Consider the following 20,217-nt stretch of genomic DNA (forward strand, 5'->3'; position numbering starts at 1 on the left):
GTGTACGTGTGTGTACGTGTGTTTGTGTGTACAAACTGTTCACAATGTTCGGTTGTAGGTGGCCTTACCAGTTTTATCTGTGCCCCTTTGAGTGCCCCAATGACAACGGAAAAAAATACCTGGAGATACCACGGTTTATATAACAAAAGTTAGCAGACTTAATTCGGAACGCAAAACACATAAACACAAACGTGCAGCAATTAAGAAGGAGACAGTAATATGTGGCAACACATGGCTCACGCCATAACAATGCAAGATAGGGAAAAATTGAGAAATAAGTCTTCTCTGACCACCACCCCTCTCCTTCCCCCCCCCCCCAAGTTAACAGCCTCATAACCAGCCAAGCATCAGAACCTTTCCTAATAAAAGGATTGTTCTGCAGCAAAGTGACTCCATTTTCACATCACAGCTTCTCCTTTAATTTCAAAGGTTTTCACGTAGGGGCAACCTAAGATGAGTTTGAGAGAGACGCAACTTGGCTAAAAGCAATACCAAGGAACCATATTTTTTGGAGGCAGGGAAAGGGCTCCATTTCTCATGAAAGTGTCCCTGCTTAACACCGGCATGCACGTTAGGTATGAAAGAAACTCAGAATACCTCAGATGACAGCCTTGTAGCGAAGTAAAAGGTAAGCTGCGACATGCATATTTTCCACCCACAAAATCCACTTGTACAGTTACAAAATGCACAAAAACTGTTAAGCTGGGTTCAGACTTTACCTTTAGAGTTTCCAGCTTTGGCTAGTACGCAATGCTTGTTTGATTCGGTGTGGTCAACAGATTACGTTGGACACTGGCATAATCATAAGCTATAGCATTTTCTTCTCCTTGTTTCCTTTTGCTGAAACAATACTGAGTAGCTGCGCCCAGGATCAGGGGTGAGAATGCAGCACTAAGTGTAATAAAATAAAAAAAGCCGACACAGATGAAAAAGCTGAACACAAACAGTGGGGGAAGGGAGTGGAGAAGAAACAGACGGGGTTAGAGCAGGAAAAGGGGAAAGAAGCAACAATTAGGGGAGACAGCCTGAAAACACAAGCTCTCCTATGTAGTGCTTGGAGACAAATTAAAAAAGGAAGCTCTCCTATGTAGTGCTTGGAGACATATTAAAAAAGGAGTTCCAAAAATGGGAGCTGTGGAAGGAGACACATACTTGTTCCGTGCTCTAGAGGAGGGTCAAGCGCAAGAAGAGGACATGACGCTCACATGCCATGATGAATAGTGACACTGAAGCATCCCAATGGTATGATTATGGGTGGGCTGTGGCCCACTGATTGAAAACAACATGTCTTGGAAAGACACCTCTTAAACTGTCGAGCGGAGACCTAAAAATGAGAAGGTCTTATTCCCATAGAAATAAGGTTAGTGCCCTAAAAAACTAAAATGAGGACATATTTACTGAGTTCTCTAATAACAACCCACTTGTAAATTATTTGCTATTTTTGTGTTTTTTTTCCAATTGATCACTTGGTTATGTGTTTCACGTAGGGGAGAGGATGTGGCATTACTTCTAGAGCTGCAGACTTTGCAGCTGGGGAACCAGGTTAGAGTGATGGAGTCAGCTTGACATCCTGTGATTCTGGACAAATCACTTAAACTCCCCATTCCTCAAACCAAAATAAATGTGTCCTTGTGTAATGTAACTGATGCTCATGTAAAGCATTCCCATATCATGTAAAACACTCCAATACCTTTGAGTCATACATGCACTATATAAAACTGCAAAAAAAAAGAAACTAAGTGCTTTGCACAATACTTGGGCCACATTTGGAGTCTTTTTTTCTCTGGTGACCATCTTGAGAGACTTATTTGTTATAAAGCTCACTAAGTTCCTCATTTACTGCAGTATCCTCAGTAGATAATGCTTTCAGTTTTCAATTTAATATTCCATCAAGGTGGCGTTCAGATGTCTACCGCTTTTGGCATAAATTCAGAAAGTTAGCACTCTAGTTGCTCAGTAGAAGATTGTAGTAAAGCCTCTGATCACCAGGGAGTTAATTGCCAGCCTGGAGCTGGCGTTGAAAGTGCATGTTTCAGTCTGCATGTCAGAATGCTTTAATGAAGTTGAAGAGAAAGATATTTGAGAACTCAATTAAAACATGTCCTAATTTTTGTTTCTACAGCGCTAACCATAATTTCAGTGACAATATATTAACCCCCTCATTTTGTTCTTTTTTAAATTAAATGTTTTTATTTTTACCAGTTTGATTCAATCAAGATGGCTTCAGGTGTGCCACAGTTATGTTATAAGTAAGACTGTTAGCACTCTAGTTGTTCTTTAGAGCTCTCTGTGAGGCCGTAGTAGAACACAAGGGAATAAACTGCCAGGCTGCTCCTGTTGGAAGTTCATGTTTTACTGGGAATGTCACACTCCATTGTTATGTGGCTGAGAAAGATGGTGTGAATATGCAGAAGATATGTTTTTATTTTAGCCTGTGGAGCACCTTCCATCGCCTCTTGGAGAAATCATTAGTAACAGTTTTCTCTCCAACATGATTCATGAAATCCCAGCAGGGAAAGATCAGCTTAAAACACACCATAATTTCTAAAATTAGTATGGTACCATCAAGTGATTTATATTGTAAAAAAAACATTTAATCACCCTTTATACATTCTCCTTTTTGTGACACACTGAAAAAACAAAGTTTAGAATGATGTTATAGTTAGATGAATGTTTGAACACAAAAAAGCACAAACTCACCAGATATAGCTAGCAGAGCTAACTATAACTTGTGCCTCACTATACACTGCTTATGACCTAATGGATTGCATCATTCATGACATTTTCCATGACATCATTTATTACATCACTGAAGACATCTCAGATGACCTCAATGATGACATCGCTGATTACATCATCCAAGCTTCTTTTGTTCTCTGAAACTGGTATTGCATTAGAGCTGTGAAAATAAATGCAAAATAGCTGAGAATAATCTAAAACATTGAGTATCATACATACAATCCCTATATTGAAGCAAGCTTTTGTTATTCGCAACTTTGACCTTATCCCATACACTTCTTTGGGAGCCCAGTTCATGTTGACTAACATACACAGATGAAAGTGTAACCTCTACTGCAGGAGCGAAATGGCCAAATGGGAAAAAAAGCTCCCTGGGCCAATCAGAGCGCTCTAATTTTAAATTGGTGCTCCTGCGAAACTCTCTCGAGCCTCTGGTGGTCTAAACCATCCCAATATACAATTATTTATGAACCTTAATTTCTTAAAAAACAGTGAAATGATTTACACCAAATCACAATCTGTGGACCAAGGTCTAGCTTCCTGCCAAATTTGGTGTAAATGCATGGGGATTTTATGCTTTGAGACCCCCATTTTTCTCGGCCTCCATTTCACAGATCACCCAGAAATATTCTATGTGCAAACTAAAATATTAGCACCTTTTTGGAAAGTTTTGTGAACAAAGATATTAGCAACACAAAAAATACATTTCTTATGATCTTATAAAACACAGCGGATCGAACTATAACTACCCAGTGGCGACCGACAATGGTGTGTGTGTGTGTATGTGTGTGTGTGTGTATGTATATATATATATATATATATATATATATATATATATATATATATATATATATATATATATACACACACACACACACACATAAATATATAATATCTGTGTGTGTGTGTGTGTGTGTGTGTGTGTATATATATATAAATATGTAAATATATAATATCTGTGTGTGTATTATATCTGGTTGGGAACTCCTTGTTGAGTAAGTGCCATTTCAAGATCTTTTCTTAGTCAGGATTTATCTGAAAGACACAAGGTTCCCAACAGTAGCGTGACATTTGCCCCCATGGTGCGGGAGGCCCCCATCCTCCAGGTTGCCCCACAGCAGAGCGCACTGGGTCGGGTGGGGAGCACCCCCTCCATGCACTGTGCAGTGGGGCTCCCTCAAGTTTTGTTATGCCACTGGCTATCAACCTTATTTTTTTTTAACTAGTTACTGGAAAACTAAGTAACTATATAGTCACCCAGGTCACTTTTTCCCCGACGCTTTGATTTTTTAGATTAACCAGGTCTTTTTGACGCTGTGTTGCAACATGTGCGATTAGTTAGCATGTGTGCTTTCTGATCCAGTGTACCCTAGGTCAGAAGAGAATTGCAGAAGCTTAAAACAAAGCTGTGGGAAAGAATTTAACATTGTAAAGAAAGGCCCGCTTCATTGAGCTGTTAGCACTATGTGTGTGCATGTATTAAGCCTACCATGAAGTCAATGAAACTATGTCAATGATGATGTAATCATGTTTTTAATGACTGTAATTAAGTTTGAAAGTTTATTTTTTCTCTCTGTTGACATGCAGCAAGGACATATGGGCGAAGGCGAGGTAACCACAATATTCTTTTTTTCATGTAGTATTTTGTTAAAATAGCCATTACCCATGTACAATGCAATTTGTTAACTATGAATTACGGATCCGTCATAGTTGTATTTATAATAATTAATGTCAGAAGATATTAGTTGGACCGTATTCTGAAATTACCAGGATATTGATTGATTTCAAAGGAACCTACCTCCCCGATTATGTCAGACCTAAAATCAGAACATTTAATGATGTAGCTTTTCAGTTTACAGGGGTTTGTTATTCATGTCTGCCACTTAATAAGTGAACCAAATTGGTGGCAGTGGGTAAAATAATTCTGCATTAAAAACGATTACTATCTTCACTCTCTCACAACCCTCAAAACATTGTTGCTTAAAAAAAGACTGTCAAAGCCCACTGTGTCTGCATCATCCTGTGCACTTGACTTCGACCTCTCAGGATGCCACCAGTCATGCTCCCAAACCACACAACTGTTTTTATGCTGATCAGGGATGATGCAGTGATATGTAGTTGTTTTCACTTTTTGGACGGTACAGTTTTGTTCTTTTGCGGTCTCTCCTTCATGTTAGAGATATTGTTGCTTGACTTCCTACTGATGGGATAAAAAATAACTTTGATTACTCTGCTGACAGTGTCATTTATGAATTGTTTTCAGCAGTATTTTTGATGTAGTAAGCCGACCTTGGAGGCTGAGTCACACAAAGCCTATATTCCTTGTCTGGGATATTGGTAATCTGATTAAAGTATAAAATCTCAAGAACTCATCTTCTGTTTGTCAAGGTAGGCACCAGTAACTTAAGTGACCCTGGATTTGATAGTGTAACAGAAGCTGCCACATGTGAATAAGAATGATTCGGTAACAGCTATGAGCAGTAATTTTGGATGAATTACATCTCCCATTTCAGGACCTTCTACCGTCTAGTTAATAGAGAAGACTTTCAGGTACAGATACAAACAGGCTTGTTTTTAAAAAAAAAAAAAAGTTCCCAGAACCTTTTCCCCCAAAGAGATAGTACTTTGGCCATTTCTCTCTTTTGTAGAATAATATACTCACCCTCCAGCATCCTGGTAGCAGTGGTAATAGGGGTTGCTAATTCTGCTACTTTGAAATAGAGAATCCTGGAAACATATGATATTACTCTTGATTCGTCAAGGCGCTTCCAAGGGTAAGAGAGCAAAGGTTTCTATGCCTTACTTGTACTAGAGCCTATCTTAAGTGAGTCTAACTCATTTGCTATGAAACACAGTAAAAGCAGAAAAGGAAACACAAGGTGGTCAGATAGGTGCTGATGAATGCCTAGTCATAGACACTAAAAATTTTGATCTGACCAACCAATTCTGTCTGTTTCCTATGTTTATAGAAGATGTTTCCCAACCATCTTTACCACCTCGATTGGAATCCATTCATATGCATAGGAATGTTGGACTCTGAGTTGTTTTTACTGCAGAATTAGTGCTTTTCTTGGTACCGCCTCATCAAGGTTTTTATACTGCAGTATGAAAAATTTGAATATGCAGTCATTGTATTACATCAGATGCTTTTTATATGTCTTTCTGTTTGGAAGAGTATCAAGAATAGCTTCATGAGGCTGTTAATTCTATGAATTGCGCAGAAGTCCTTTCTGGTGTCTATAATACCTGTCCCTCTCATGTTTGGCAGTGATATACTGTACAAGTTTAACTAGTCCTTTGGCACTAACATCTTCAGTTCCTAATAGGAAGTTTTATACTCATAAAATGCCTTTTTATTGAGAAAATGGTACCTTGTCTATCTTGGTGCAATCATAACTAGCAAAAATAATCACAGAAGCATTGATAACTTCTATTGTATTACAGTGGCTTCTTGGAGATTTGGCACATTATATCCATATTACATTTCTTGTAAATATTTTCTGTCAGAGGATAACTGTATCTTAGAACCTATTCTTCAAACAAATGGACTTGAACTAGATCGCCCAATACTACGAAAAAATCAATATGGACACTAATTCAGATTCTCCAAAATTAACAGTGTTGAACCCTTCATGAGTCTAAAGGTTTTTATTCTGTGATGACCAAGGGTTTGGAAGCCCAGGAGAATCATCTTCATTTTAAGCCTGCCACTTCAAATCAGCAGCTGACCCTACCTATGACAACATACTTTTTATTACTTGTCTTTGCTAATTGATCAATCCCTGCTTCATAAGAAAATGCAGCATTTTCATCTTTCTAAAGCCAAAGTGTCAAATGCAAAATGTAGCACTTAAAAGAACGACCAAATCTGTTAGAGACTAAATGCTGCAGACTCCTTACCTTTGAATGTCCTAGGCATCAGCAGTACCCCTGCGCGCCGCTGAATGGCTTCCTTCGGTTCCACACATTGTCGTCAGCGCCGGAAGTGACAACTCGTTGACCTATATTGGTGCCAACCAGGTGCACAGATGTCAGTTCATTTCTTTCCGTGCCACTTAGCACTGATCCAGAGAAGAGCTACACCTCTGTCTCTTTGTGCCAGGCCTTTTTCGACATTTTGTTGAATATTTTCACGGTGTGTCCATAAATAAATGTCATCAAGGAAGGTAGGGTTTAAGCCATGCGGTGCCTAGCACCTCACCATGTCAGTAATGGACCCTCACTTGGTGTGCTTATGGTGTCTCGAGCGCGACCACAAGTTGTGCTTGGACTTTGAGGGAGTGGTCCCTAAACTTTCTTGCAACCCAGTGGTCAACACCAGTTATCATGACTCCTAGGAGGGCTCGGTACCAATTGAGAAGAAGGTCGCATGACCGCTCCATGAGCCCCATGTCCTCTTCCTCCAACTCAAGGTTCTGTGGACACTAGGGGAACAGGCACAAGAAGAATTTGTCGCTAAAACGGACTTCGACTTTGCCTAGTCCGTCAGCTGCTGCAACAAGTGAGGAACATCAGCATTCCAGGCACGTTTCTACAGAGCTGTTGCCAGGTCCAACTCTGCGCCTCTCCCCATTTCCTGGGGCAAGAGCGACCCCGCTCAAATAGTATTTTTACGAGACCATACACCACATATTTGAGCGGGCCAACCCCTCTGGAGCGTTTTTAGGCCCTACAGGTTTAGAGGAGGGCACCCTAGGGTTGCATGCCGAAGGCTCCTGCCTTTGCTCCGATGGGGTCTCATGAATCCGATCTCAGATCCGGAACGGCACTGGGCCTGCCAACGCAACCTTCTCTAGTGCAGCAGAGGAGGGTTCTCCACTCAAACCTGTCAACTCTCCGCCTCCTTGTGTAGAGATTGATCGGAGACAGTTGATAGCTTTTGACTGTCCTCCTGAAGTCCGTAACGTTATTTTGGCATGCAGACTTTCTCCACTAAAACGGTTTATGCCTGGCGATGGCAACAATTTGTAAAATATTGTACAGAAAAATGTATTGACCCTCTTTGTGCTTCTCTCTACTAATATTATTCTCTTCATTCTTGCCCAGCAAGGCTCTGCTGTGGGTACTCTGAAGGATGCCTTTCTGCTCTTTTAAGCTTTTTTTATTTTTTTATTTTTTTTAATCTAAGGTTTCACTGACCGTGCATGTGCTCTGTTGCAAATGAAATATTAAAAGGTGGGCCCGATGGAAAATCATATATCAGTTGAGGGGGTGGGGTGGGAGTCGGGGTGGGTATTCTGCAAATATATTGTTTTGGTCCTCATACACCCAGTGTTTGAAATTCGCCATGTAGGAAGTTGGCTCTGTATGCACTATTTCAAAGTAAGGAATAGTATGCACAGAGTCCAAGGGTTCCCCTTAGAGGTAAGATAGTGGCAAAAAGAGATAATACTAATGCTCTATTTTGTGGTAGTGTGGTCGAGCAGTAGGCTTATCAAAGGAGTAGTGTTAAGCATTTGTTGTACACACACAAGCAATAAATGAGGAACACACTCAGAGACAATTCCAGGCCAATAGGTTGTTGTATAGAAAAATATATTTTCCTAGTTTATTTTAAGAACCACAGGTTCAAATTTTACATGTAATACTTAAAATGAAAGGTATTGCAGGTAAGTACTTTAGGAACTTTGAATAATCACAATAGCATAAATACTTTTCAAATAAATCACATATAGCTATTTTAAAACTAGACACAGTGCAATTTTCAACAGTTCCTGGGGGAGGTAAGTATTGGTTTTTTTTGTAGGTAAGTAAACCACCTACGGGGTTCAAGTTTGGGTCCAAGGTAGCCCACCGTTGGGGGTTCAGAGCAACCCCAAAGTTACCACACCAGCAGCTCAGGGCCGGTCAGGTGCAGAGTTCAAAGTGGTGCCCAAAACACATAGGCTTCAATGGAGAAGGGGGTGCCCCGGTTCCAGTCTGCCAGCAGGTAAGTACCCGTGTCTTCGTAGGGTAGACCAGGGGGGTTTTGTAGGGCACCGGGGGGACACAAGTTAGCACAGAAAGTACACCCTCAGCAGCACGGGGGCGGCCGGGTGCAGTGTGCAAACGCACGTCGGGTTTCCAATGGAAATCAATGGGAGTCCAAGGGGTCTCTTCAGCGATGCAGGCAAGGGGGGGGGGGGGCTCCTCGGGGTAACCACCACCTGGGCAAAGGAGAGGGCCTCCTGGGGGTCACTCCTGCACTGGAGTTCCGATCTTTCAGGTCCTGGGGGCTGCGGGTGCAGAGTCTTTTCCAGGCGTCGGGATCTGGGAGTTAGGCAGTCGCGGTCAGGGGGAGCCTCGGGATTCCCTCTGCAGGCGTCGCTGTGGGGGCTCAGGGGGGACAACTCTGGCTACTCACAGTCTCGTAGTCGCCGGGGAGTCCTCCCTGAAGTGTTGTTTCTCCACAAGTGGAGCCGGGGGCGTCGGGTGCAGAGTAGCAAGTCTCACGCTTCCGGTGGGAAACGCAGTTGTCTTGAAGTTCCTTCTTTGGAAACAAAGTTGCAGTCTTGGGTGAACAGAGCCGCTGTCCTCGGGAGTTTCTTGGTCCTTCTAGAGCAGGGCAGCCCTGGGAGGGGGGTCACATTCCTATCCCTATTGGGGGAATCCTTCATCTGCAAGATGGAGGATTTCTAAAAATTAGTCACCTCAGCTCAGGACACCTTAGGGGCTGTCCTGACTGACCAGTGACTCCTCCTTGTTATTCTCATTATTTCCTCCGGCCTTGCCGCCAAAAGTGGGGTCGTGGCCGGAGGGGGCGGGCAACTCCACTAGCTGGCGTGCCCTGTGGTGCTGTAACAAAGGGGGTGAGCCTTTGAGGCTCACCGCCAGGTGTTACAGTTCCTGCGGGGGGAGGTGTGAAGCACCTCCACCCAGTACAGGCTTTGTTCTAGCCACAGAGTGACAAAGGCACTCTCCCCATGTGGCCAGCAACATCTCTCGAGTGTGGCAGGCTGCTAAAACCAGTCAGCCTACACGGGTAGTTGGTTAAGGTTTCAGGGGGCACTTCTAAGGTGCCCTCTGGGGTGTATGTTACAATAAAATGTACACTGGAATCAGTGTGCATTTATTGTGCTGAGAAGTTTGATACCAAACTTCCCAGTTTTCAGTGTAGCCATTATGGTGCTGTGGAGTTCGTGTTTGACAGACTCCCAGACCATATACTCTTATGGCTACCCTGCACTTACAATGTCTAAGGTTTTGCTTAGACACGGTAGGGGCACAGTGCTCATACACTTGTGCCCTCACCTATGGTATAGTGCACCCTGCCTTAGGGCTGTAAGGCCTGCTAGAGGGGTGACTTATCTGTACTGCATAGGCAGTGTGAGGTTGGCATGGCACCCTGAGGGGAGTGCCATGTCGACTTACTCGTTTTGTCCCCACCAGCACACATAAGCTGGCAAGCAGTGTGTCTGTGCTGAGTGAGGGGTCCCCAGGGTGGCATAAGACATGCTGCATCCCTTAGAGACCTTCCCTGGCATCAGGGCCCTTGGTACCAGGGGTACCAGTTACACAGGACTTACCTGGATGCCAGGGTGTTCCAATTGTGAAAACAAAAAGTACAGGTTAGGGAAAGAACACTGGTGCTGGGGCCTGGTTAGCAGGCCTCGGCACACTTTCAAATCAAAACTTAGCATCAGCAAAGGCAAAAAGTCAGGGGGTAACCATGCCAAGGAGGCATTTCCTTGCACGCCACATGTGTGGGAGAAGAAAATCCGCCTCTGGGGATGATCCACTGTTGGGCTAGGGAATATCCTTTGACTTTCCTTTGATTGTTTATCCACTGTATTCTGCAGCAATTCAGTAAATCCTGGCATTCCAGAATGATTCTAACTACTACATTCCACATCAAGTTTGATTTTTTTTCTCTCTCCAAAGACAGCTTCCTACTCCCTCGAGTTCCACATTTTAGTTTAGCACTGAGAGTGGCCCTTTCCCTCTTCCTACCCCTGCTGAACTTTAAAGCGAAGTTCTGATAAGGCTATGCATGCTTAAATTATGTGATAACATAACTGATATTTTGTGCGTTGATAGAAGGGACGTGGACATAGGCCGTGCCGAACTTTTTCTGAGTTGAAAGAAATAACATAAAACAGGATTTGAGTGATTGCTTTCCTTTTTTCACTGGGCTTTAATGTGACCGTTCCAGTTCAGTGTCCCCATCTCTCGTTTTAACAGGTTAATCGCCCACATAAAATGGTAGATGATTTATAAAAGCAACATTTTGCAACACGGTTTGTCTGGAAATGTAAGAGTTTTCAGTATAACTCACCGTTCATTACAGTATATTTTTACACTCCTAAATGTAATTTTGAGTAAGAAATGGATAGGTTTCCTCATCTCATAAAAATATCTTCCAATTTCATAAAGACTGCTCACTTCACACATTAAGTTTTTTTGTGTGTTGTAGGTCGGTTCTTAGATTTAATGTGGTCAGTTACCTAATGTTGGTGTAGTTGTTGAGTTCGTTTTCACTATAATTTCCCAGTGACAACAACATTCGCACTCGGATACATGGACCGAAATTGATATTCATTCAGAGTTTTCGGGCTCAAACATTGCACTTTTAACTTAATTCTGATTAAGCAGTCCAACCAGATGTCAAGGTGAACTGACCTCTTATCAACTGAGACCAGACTGAGTGAAAATTAATGTCAGCTTTGTCTTTTTAGAGGTAGAATAGGGCCTAAAGTCTAAATAATTTTTATGAGCTTGAAGTGGCATTTTATCTGTGCCCTGAGTATTATCTTTGCTTTTTCCTTAAAGCATAATTATTGCTAAAATCCAGAAATGGAGGCCCGTGATATTTAGCGACATGGCAAGACTTTAGTAATGTCGGTCATTGCAAAACCATTACCATTGACTATTTTAGCACTAGAATGCCACTGTGGCATCCTGCCATTCCTTTATACGGTACCCAGAGCTTTGCTTTACACATGCAGCTGTGTGTTCAGCATTTTCTTTAGGTTATTTGCAAGACGTTGAAATATCACCTTCAGCCCTCCCCTCTACACCAGCACTATGTTTCTTGTAATGGACAGTACAGTGTGTCTAGATGTTTATTAAGAATTATCTTTGAAGATCAGGTAACTTTTAAAAGTGACATGTTTATTAGGTTGTCTATCTTGTAACTCCAAAACTTCTTAAAAAGCACAGAAGGGCGAACATACAAATCCATCACAATATAATCCGTCAGTAACTAAACATTTTCTCTAAATGGGAGGCTATACTCCGCATACTCTTTACGTGTCCCAACACTGATGATCTTACGACACTTTAGCTTTGGCTTAATTAATGATCTTGTGAGTGCAACAGTGTTCTACTTTTTTTCGGAAGTAGGATGCCCCTGTAGTGGTGTAATTGTTTGAATGAAATGTCACATCTGTATTGTGGGAAATGACAATGAGCGTTTCCTGAGGGGGAGCGTAATTTCCTAGACAAGGTGAGCGCTGTATAGAATTGTAAAGAGTTCAATCTTTCTGTCGAGCCTTCGTAAATTGCAGTGTTTGACCCCAAAAGAAAATCACAGTATGTATTACAGTAAGTGCCGCACAGGCGCAAAGAGAATTTTGAGCCGGCTTCTTGCACCCCCAGATCACTTTAGTATTATCGAAGGGGTACTAATACCTGTATGACTCCTTTCATTACATCGATTTTACTTGTGCACATTTTGCACCGGAGTGATCATGAGGAGGTGTGGCCACACGCAAATAAAAAACTTTGCCTTTGTGCTGGTATCAAATTACAGACATAGGCTCAAAGGCTCTGTTGGGAGACACACTAACTGTGCCCCATATCGAGGTGGTGCAGGTCAGTGAAGACCCTTAGTATGTCACTCAGAAGTGGGGAAAGAAGTTTCCAGATGAAATGCAGGCCAGGTTGCTGCTTGCAAAGTGAAAAACTGACCAGTGGCTTCAAACATCTGATCCAATTTTTACTTATGCCCTTCCCCCATAGTAAACACTAGATCATGCCTGTGTAGGGTCAGTGCATTGATTGCAAATTAATTAGTCTTTGTCTGCCCCCTGTGCACCTCGCCCAATTTGTAATTTATAATCAGATCTTTCTTCAAATTCCACCCAAGCTCTTAGGAGTACGTTCTGTAGAATCTTCATTCGGAAGCAGATGTAAATCCCTCCACTAGACAGTATGATAATGGGGACTGGTACAGATGGGCAGCCCAATGATGATAACGATCTCAGGAGACTCCTCAATGAGGACGTGAAATGCAGACCACTAACCACTGGGAATCCCTTAAACCAGTTTTGCAACATCAGTAACCGTATAGTTTTAACACGTTGTTTACAGTTTTTCAAGTCAGTTGGAAATCTCTAGATTTTATAGTTATAAGCATCACCAACTGGAGTCCTGAACCAACAAAGAATGTTTAACCTTTTCCAAAATAGGCAAGATTTGATTACAAAGCAAAAATATTAAACAACATAAAATGGAGATCTTTTATAATTAAATGGCACATTCCTTGCTAAAAAAGACTTTACGTGTGTTGTGAGTGTTGTGAATGACTGGTTTGCTAAATATCCACCTCCGAGGTGCAGCCTACTGTTCAAAGGACAAGAGGCAACATCATGTTAGTGGATAAACGACTCGTTGTTTCGGCTAGTTCTCTTGTGGTACTTTGAAAAGAGACCAACATCACGTTACAAGAAGAAAGGTTGTGTTAAAGACCCAATGCAAATGCATCACCAATATGTCATTCATTGGAAGCACTGCTCATGATGTTCCCTTTTCTTAAATGTTGGTTTCCCATCTAACTCCCTTCCTTCCAGGTTTCCTTCTTCAGCCATTGGGGATTATCTGCTTATTTGTGTATGTTACTTTTTCTGTAAGAGATTGTGAAAAAATGAAATTAATGCCAGCAGTGATTTCCTAGCCTATTGAAAAGAATTGCTTGGAATTGGTGGTAGTAATGGGATCCATCTTGTGTGGATTCAAGGTGGGTTTGATCTTAATCACTACCAGTGGAGCAGTTAACTGATGTTTTGAGCTTATGGTCACATGCCCTTGATGATTACAGGTTTTGCACCTAATGTTTGCATGATCCTACATTAATAGGATTATTTGGGTGTTATTGAGTTTATTCTCTAAATCGGTCAAAGGGTTCGTAAGTGGACATCAAGGGATATGTTTATACTGAGTAACTGATTGAAAAAGATACACATCTTGTGAGAACTTGTCAGTACTTGCTCCCAACACTTTAGTATTGTGGAGGGTCACTCCTGTGGCTGATACTGGCTCACAAGTACATTCCTGAAAGGTGTATCCAGAAAGCTTTTATTCAGCCACTGCCTGCCAGACCAGGGCAATTTTACCACCCCTGCTTTACTGCTAGGGAGCTTGTAGCATCTGTTGTCTGTTTTGATTAGCCCCTGCTCAAGCATTTCTCTGTGAAAGGCAATCCGTGCTTAGAGTTGAATCTGCATGTCTTCATGCTACGTTCACCGTCTATAACTTAACATGAGGCTGGCCTAATTCAAGAAGCGAAACAAGGTTTAAAAGCTGAATTCTGAATGGCGAAAAACTAGCAGAACTTCCTTTTGTAACTTGGGTAATGGCATTTCGCACAGTTTAAAGATATTGAATGGCAAAAACGTGAGCAGAAATTACGAGGCCCAATCACTCCTGTGTGCTGGGCTAGAAAATTCTGCAGCACCTATTTATAGATTAGCATTTATATTGCCAGGTCCTTTCTTATTTTTGCAATAAGTATATACACTATATGTATAACGCTCACATGGCTCGCTATTGCTATGCTGTATGTGTGCCAAAGTTACATGTGAGGAAAAGGGGACCTTTAAGCATCTCTTCCCCATATGGTGGCCTCACCGTTCATGGTTTCACATGCATGGCTCACTTATGAGATTTTTTCGGAGCTACTTGGACACATAAGAATATTCTGTGGTATGTTTTTGTCTGTCAGACAATTACTTGAGCATTACTAGAGAAGGGCTTTGGCTCCACCCAAATGGTGGGAGTCAGGAGCACATGTTTTGATTGGGCAGACCTTGTGTGCTACCACAAAAAAGTGCTTGACCTCCACACAGCTGTGATCATATTATTCATCCAGCAGTCTCTGATTGAACTTTCATTTTCTTCCCATTAAGCTTCCCATGTTTCTTCCCTAGCTTTGAGTGCTTTCTCTTCTCAAAATGCAAAAGCAGCCCATAAAGAAGCATGTTTACTATATGATTTTGCCCATTAATGTCTGCAGAAATTGACTGCTGTGTGCTCCTCATAGTTAAGCTGTAACTGCATACAGGAATCTTTCTGGCCCTTTTTCACCACTCCTTAAATTTCACGGTAGGTGACAAGTAGGCGCCATACCAAACACCATCTAAAATAAATTGAAAATCTGAGGGATGTATTTAAGGATCCTGAAATTAGGAACTTTGCAGTGTCTACAGTGGGTCCTCCACTCAAGTTTGTGGCGTATATTCTCAAAACCATGGACTGCTCTTTCAGGAAACATCCAGTTTTCCACCACTAATGAAACTATAATTTTTGGAGCGGGATTCGATACTGGCAGCTTAACTGTTGCAACTTATGGGGAGAAGGAGCCCCATCCTTAAAAATTCCCATTCCAAATAAATGTTCAACTTTCTCTAAGCATATTCGACCTACACTTAAATAATGTTATTAGATATTTTCTTTGTTCTTCCACACATCCAGTTTTTTAATATGTGTAATTCATAAAAAACAGCCACTTTAATCAGCACAGAGGTCTGTTTGAATGCCAGTGTCAATCGGACATCAGCTGGTTTGAAGATTTCCTTTGAGGACTTGCGTGAAGCCGTTGCCAAGGATTTCATTTCTGGAAGCACCGATAAGTTGAAGTGACATTTTTATGTAGAAGGCTGAGAGGATTCTGGCAAAAACTCGGAGGTCCTTCTTTTTTCACTTTTTTTCTGAGGGATTGCACCTTTACCAGGAGTCTATGCCTTGGAGACATTTACCAACTTATTGGTGACGTTTTATCCAATTTTGTATTTCTTTGACAAATGTGCTAAATGATTAAGGTATAGCAGTCATTTCTTGTTTGGGTCATCATAATAAATCTTCCTGGGCCCACTTGATTGGCAGGGTTTAAAAAGTGCCCTAGCATTTGAATGGTTGTAATTAATTTGAAAGTTTTCAGAACCACAAACAATCAAATATAAAAGAGGCAATAGAATCTGTTTACTAGCTATAATTGATGGTAGAGAAGTCCAAGGAACAGAAAGAAACACCAAAGTTGCAGGGAAAATACTATGAAGCGAAGATCAGAGTACTAAGGATTCCCTTCTCAGCTTTAGGGCGATAATAATCTAAGTGCTCGATGTGGAATTGGAGCTCTGTGCGTCTTCACCTCATTGGCTGTAGTTTGGGTCACATATATGCTGGATGGATTGCATATGGTCTCTTTGCCTGTGTATGTTAGTTGAGTCCATAGGAAGACTGCTCTGTTATCACTGACTTCCAAATATTCCAAGTTTGTTGATGGTATTTATTGAAGCATGTGAATCTATGGACGATATCAAAGTTGGGGAACTATATAGGTAAGTTCCTATACTTTTGTAGCATCTGGGAAAGTCAAAACTTCAATTTACTTAGAAAAAACACAAATATTGGCTGCCGGCACCATGTAGAAAAAACAAAAACAATAGTGAAATTCCCTTTTCAAATAATTCATCAAAGACTTTTATTCTTTCACGATGGGAAACCAGTTTTTAGTCATTTTTTTTAATTGAGTTTTAACAGGACACATCATTATACAGTGTCTTCAATCAATCAACAACAGGACTATCAGCAGTATACAATTGAACGCTATTGAGATAGACAGTTTCCAATGTGTTTTGCATCCGCTGTTGTGATCAAATGCGCGAGTGATAACACTGTCAACAAGTAGTCATTCTTAGAGATTCTTAATCATCGCTCAAAAATAAACACCACTTTCTCCCAGAAAACCTGTGTAAACTATAAACCATGAGTGAGATGAATGGAGACATATGTTGTGAGGTGAGTATGGTTGAATCCGGCCCGAGGGACCTTATCTGGAGGACCTCAAGTAGGTTCATGCCCTTGATCAGTTCTCTTATGGTATTATATGTGGAAAAGATGAAGCGCCCGTGTTCGAGTGGGGCGAGCCGTGAGCGAAAGGCCAATAAACAAGGTCACTAGGGGGACCCCAGGTATATTCGAAGTGCTTATAGTTATCCAGGAGTATGTCAGCCATTCTTTTAATTGTCCAGGCTTTCCACAATTGGGAATGCCATTTTATAATCGAGAGAGGTGTTGTTTTTTTCCACAAGGCTGCCCACACTGTCTTGGCTGCTCCTAGGCATAGCCATATGATCACCTGAGGTTTGGCGTTTAAGGGACTTGTCTCACAGTCACAGTAGGGCAAATCCCGGCGTAGAGGGTATCAGGTATCCTAGTATGTCTTTAATTTGTACTAAAATTTCGGATCAAATGGATGGATTATCGGAAAGTCCCTCCATATATGACGGAAGTCTCTGAGCAGCCCGCACCCTCTCCAGCAAAGGACAGTTGTGTGGGGAAAGATTTTTTGAGTTTAATAGGGTAGATGTACCAATCATATTGTAATTAGTAGTGGGCGTCGCTGATCCCCATAGAGTGGTTGAACTGTGGTATATCATACCATAACCTCTGCCATCGGTCCTCAGGGACATTGTCACCCATTATAGTGGACCATAAGTCTGTGTCATGGTTGAATTTTGAGGTATGTATCAATTACAAGGGAATAACGACAAGAGATGGTACCCTCAACCCTCCCTTGTATGTTTTACAATGTTTTTTAATTGGGGAAAGCTATGTTTAGGTGGTGCCTCTCGGGCTGGGTGAAGGACCCTATGTTTCATTTGTGTGTAATGATGCCTCTCAGAACATGGGAGGCCAAAGTTTCATTGACCGTTTTCAAAGGTAAGAATATCCCAACCACGAAGTAAGTCCTATATGGTGAGGCACTCATCTTCTCTCCAGAGATTGAAGCGACCTGACTTAAGCGCCTGGGGAAAGGCTGGATTAAAATGGATCAGGGTGAACTGGAGGGTAACATGGACCAGGCTGTGGAGCGATTCAAAGAATCCCAGGCTTTAAGGGTTGTTTCGGTAGGTGTGCTAATGTATGTGTTGGGGGTTGGTCCGCTTTAGGTTTATATATATGTTATATATATATATATATATATATATGTGCAATGGCATGTGTAGCTGCCAATACACATGCTGTGCATTATCCTACCATCTAGTGTTGGGCTCAGAGTGTTACAAGTTGTTTTTCTTCGAAGAAGTGTTTTCGAGTCACGGGATCTAGTGACTCCTCCTCTTCAGTTCCATTGCGCATGGGCATAGACTCCATTGTTAGATTGTTTTCTTTCCGCCGTCTGGTTTGGACGTGTTTCCTCTCGCTTGAGATTTCGATTTGGAAAACGTTGAAAAACTCTTTTCGTTGGTATTGTCTCGATCGGGTTTATATCTTCCATCGACACAGCAGTTCTGTCGGGGAAAACAACTTTGTTCGCCCTTCGGGGCGACCGCGTGGAAGCCTCATGGATCAAACTCCATTCCGGTTCTGTCCTGCTGCCAAGCGAAATACCCGTACACAGATCAACATCTGGTTTGCAACCTTTTCCTTTCCCCGGATCATCGGGAAGAAAATTGAGGCCTGTCGATCCTTCCTGTTGAAAAAGTCTCTTTGAGACAGGAGGGCACGAAGACTCGAAATGGCGTCGGGAAAGAGTGAACATCTGGACATGGAGGAGGAAGAACTGATGCAAACAGCGGTCTCGGTATGAGATTCTGAATCCGATCAGGAATCAGAAGAAGACAGACCGGTTACAGCAGGACAACATGTGAGTACGCCTGCCCGCTGTACCATCACAAAAGCAAAAACACAAGGCCTTGGGTACAGCGCTGCCGGAAGGCCATGGTGCGGCCCGAAAAAAGACTACCAGTGACCAGCTTACCAGTTCGGCACCGAAAAAGGCCACTCCTCCCAAAACATCGGAGGCAACAAAGATCTCTATGTCCGACTCCAGCAAACATAATTTTTGGGAGTTGATAATTAGAAAATCACTTTCTAGGCCGAAAGCATTTACAGTTTCATCTTTTTCGATCCTGAAAAAGCCTGCTTCAGATCAGAAAAGGCCAGCATACACAGAAGAGCATGGACTTTCAAAAAGACTTAAAGAAAGCCACAAAACCTCTGAAGAGGAGTCTGAAATAAAATGAATACTTGAGGTTATGGATGAAAGGCAGTCCAGGATTCACATCCATAAGGAAACAGGCAGAATTCAGACAGCACCTCCTCTAAAAACAAAAAGAAAGCTAGCCTTTCAGGAGGAATTGGACACTATGCAGCCTCCAGCAAAAGTGCCAAAGGAGAAACCACCACCTCCTAAATCTTCTCCTCCTCAGTCTTCTCCTCCTCGTTCTCCTCCTCACTCTCCACACCTACCTATCTCTCCTCCTACTAGTCCTACACCAGTGCAGTCACCCACTCACTCTTATGACTCACAACAGGACAATGTGGATCCATGGGACCTTTATAATCCAGATCCCATTCCTAGTAATGATTCAGACAGCTATCCCTCTAAACCTTCACCACCTGAGGATAGCTCGGTCTACAATCAAGTTATAGCTAGGGTGGCAGCATACCATGGGGTCACCATGCATACAGAAGCCCTAGAAGAGGATTTCTTGTTTAACACCCTATCCTCAACACACTCTAAATATCAATGCCTTCCCATGCTCCCAGGCATGTTAAAACATGCGGATCAGATATTTAATGAACCTGTTAAGGCACGTATAAAAACACCCAGGATAGAGAAAAAATATAAACCTCCACCCTCCAATCCTGATTACATCACCCATCAGGTACCTCCAGATTCTGTGTCTTTAGCGCTGCCAGAAAAAGAGCAAACAGTCAATCATCAGTAGATGCACCCCAACCTGATAAGGAGAGCAGTAAATTAGTTGCTGCAGGGAAATGAGTTGCATCCCAGGCAGCAAATCAGTGGAGGATAGCCAACTCACAAGCACGGTTAGCTCGCTATGACCGAGCCCTTTGGGACGAGATGCAAGACATAATCCAGCACCTCCCCAAAGAACAACAAAAAAGGGCACAACAGGTAGTGGAAGAAGGGCAAGCCATTGCTAACAACCAAATAAGATCTGCCCTAGATGCAGCAGACAAAGCTGCTAGAATTGTCAATACTGCAGTCATAATACGAAGGCATGCATGGCTCAGATCTTCTGGAATCAAACCAGAAATACAGCAGGCTGTGTTAACTATGCTGTTTGATAAAAAAATATCTTTTTGGGCCAGAAGTTGACGCAACCATAGCAAAATTAAGAAAGGATTCTGAAACAGCAAAAGCAATGGGCGCACTCGACTCGGCACCATACAGGGGGTCCTTTCAGAAACCTCAGTTTCGAGGAGGGTTCAGACCACAGACAGCTGAGGCATCCACATCATAACCAA

The 20,217-nt window shown here is 42.2% G+C and overlaps 1 protein-coding gene across 2 annotated transcripts in view; it reads left to right on the forward strand.

The window, feature by feature from the left end:
- Positions 1-20,217, forward strand: part of CPEB4 (cytoplasmic polyadenylation element binding protein 4) — a 281,089-nt gene that overhangs the window by 164,200 nt on the left and 96,672 nt on the right. The window contains exon 4 of one of the 2 annotated variants that reach the window (XM_069244659.1): positions 4,327-4,350. The exons of the other annotated variant lie outside the window; for it this stretch is intronic. Within the exon in view, the coding sequence (XP_069100760.1) occupies positions 4,327-4,350 (24 nt within the window). The remainder of the gene's footprint in view (positions 1-4,326; positions 4,351-20,217) is intronic. 2 annotated transcript variants of the gene reach the window in all.

This window comes from Pleurodeles waltl, chromosome 7 (assembly GCF_031143425.1).
Source record: "Pleurodeles waltl isolate 20211129_DDA chromosome 7, aPleWal1.hap1.20221129, whole genome shotgun sequence".
NCBI classification, from domain to species: domain Eukaryota; kingdom Metazoa; phylum Chordata; class Amphibia; order Caudata; family Salamandridae; genus Pleurodeles; species Pleurodeles waltl.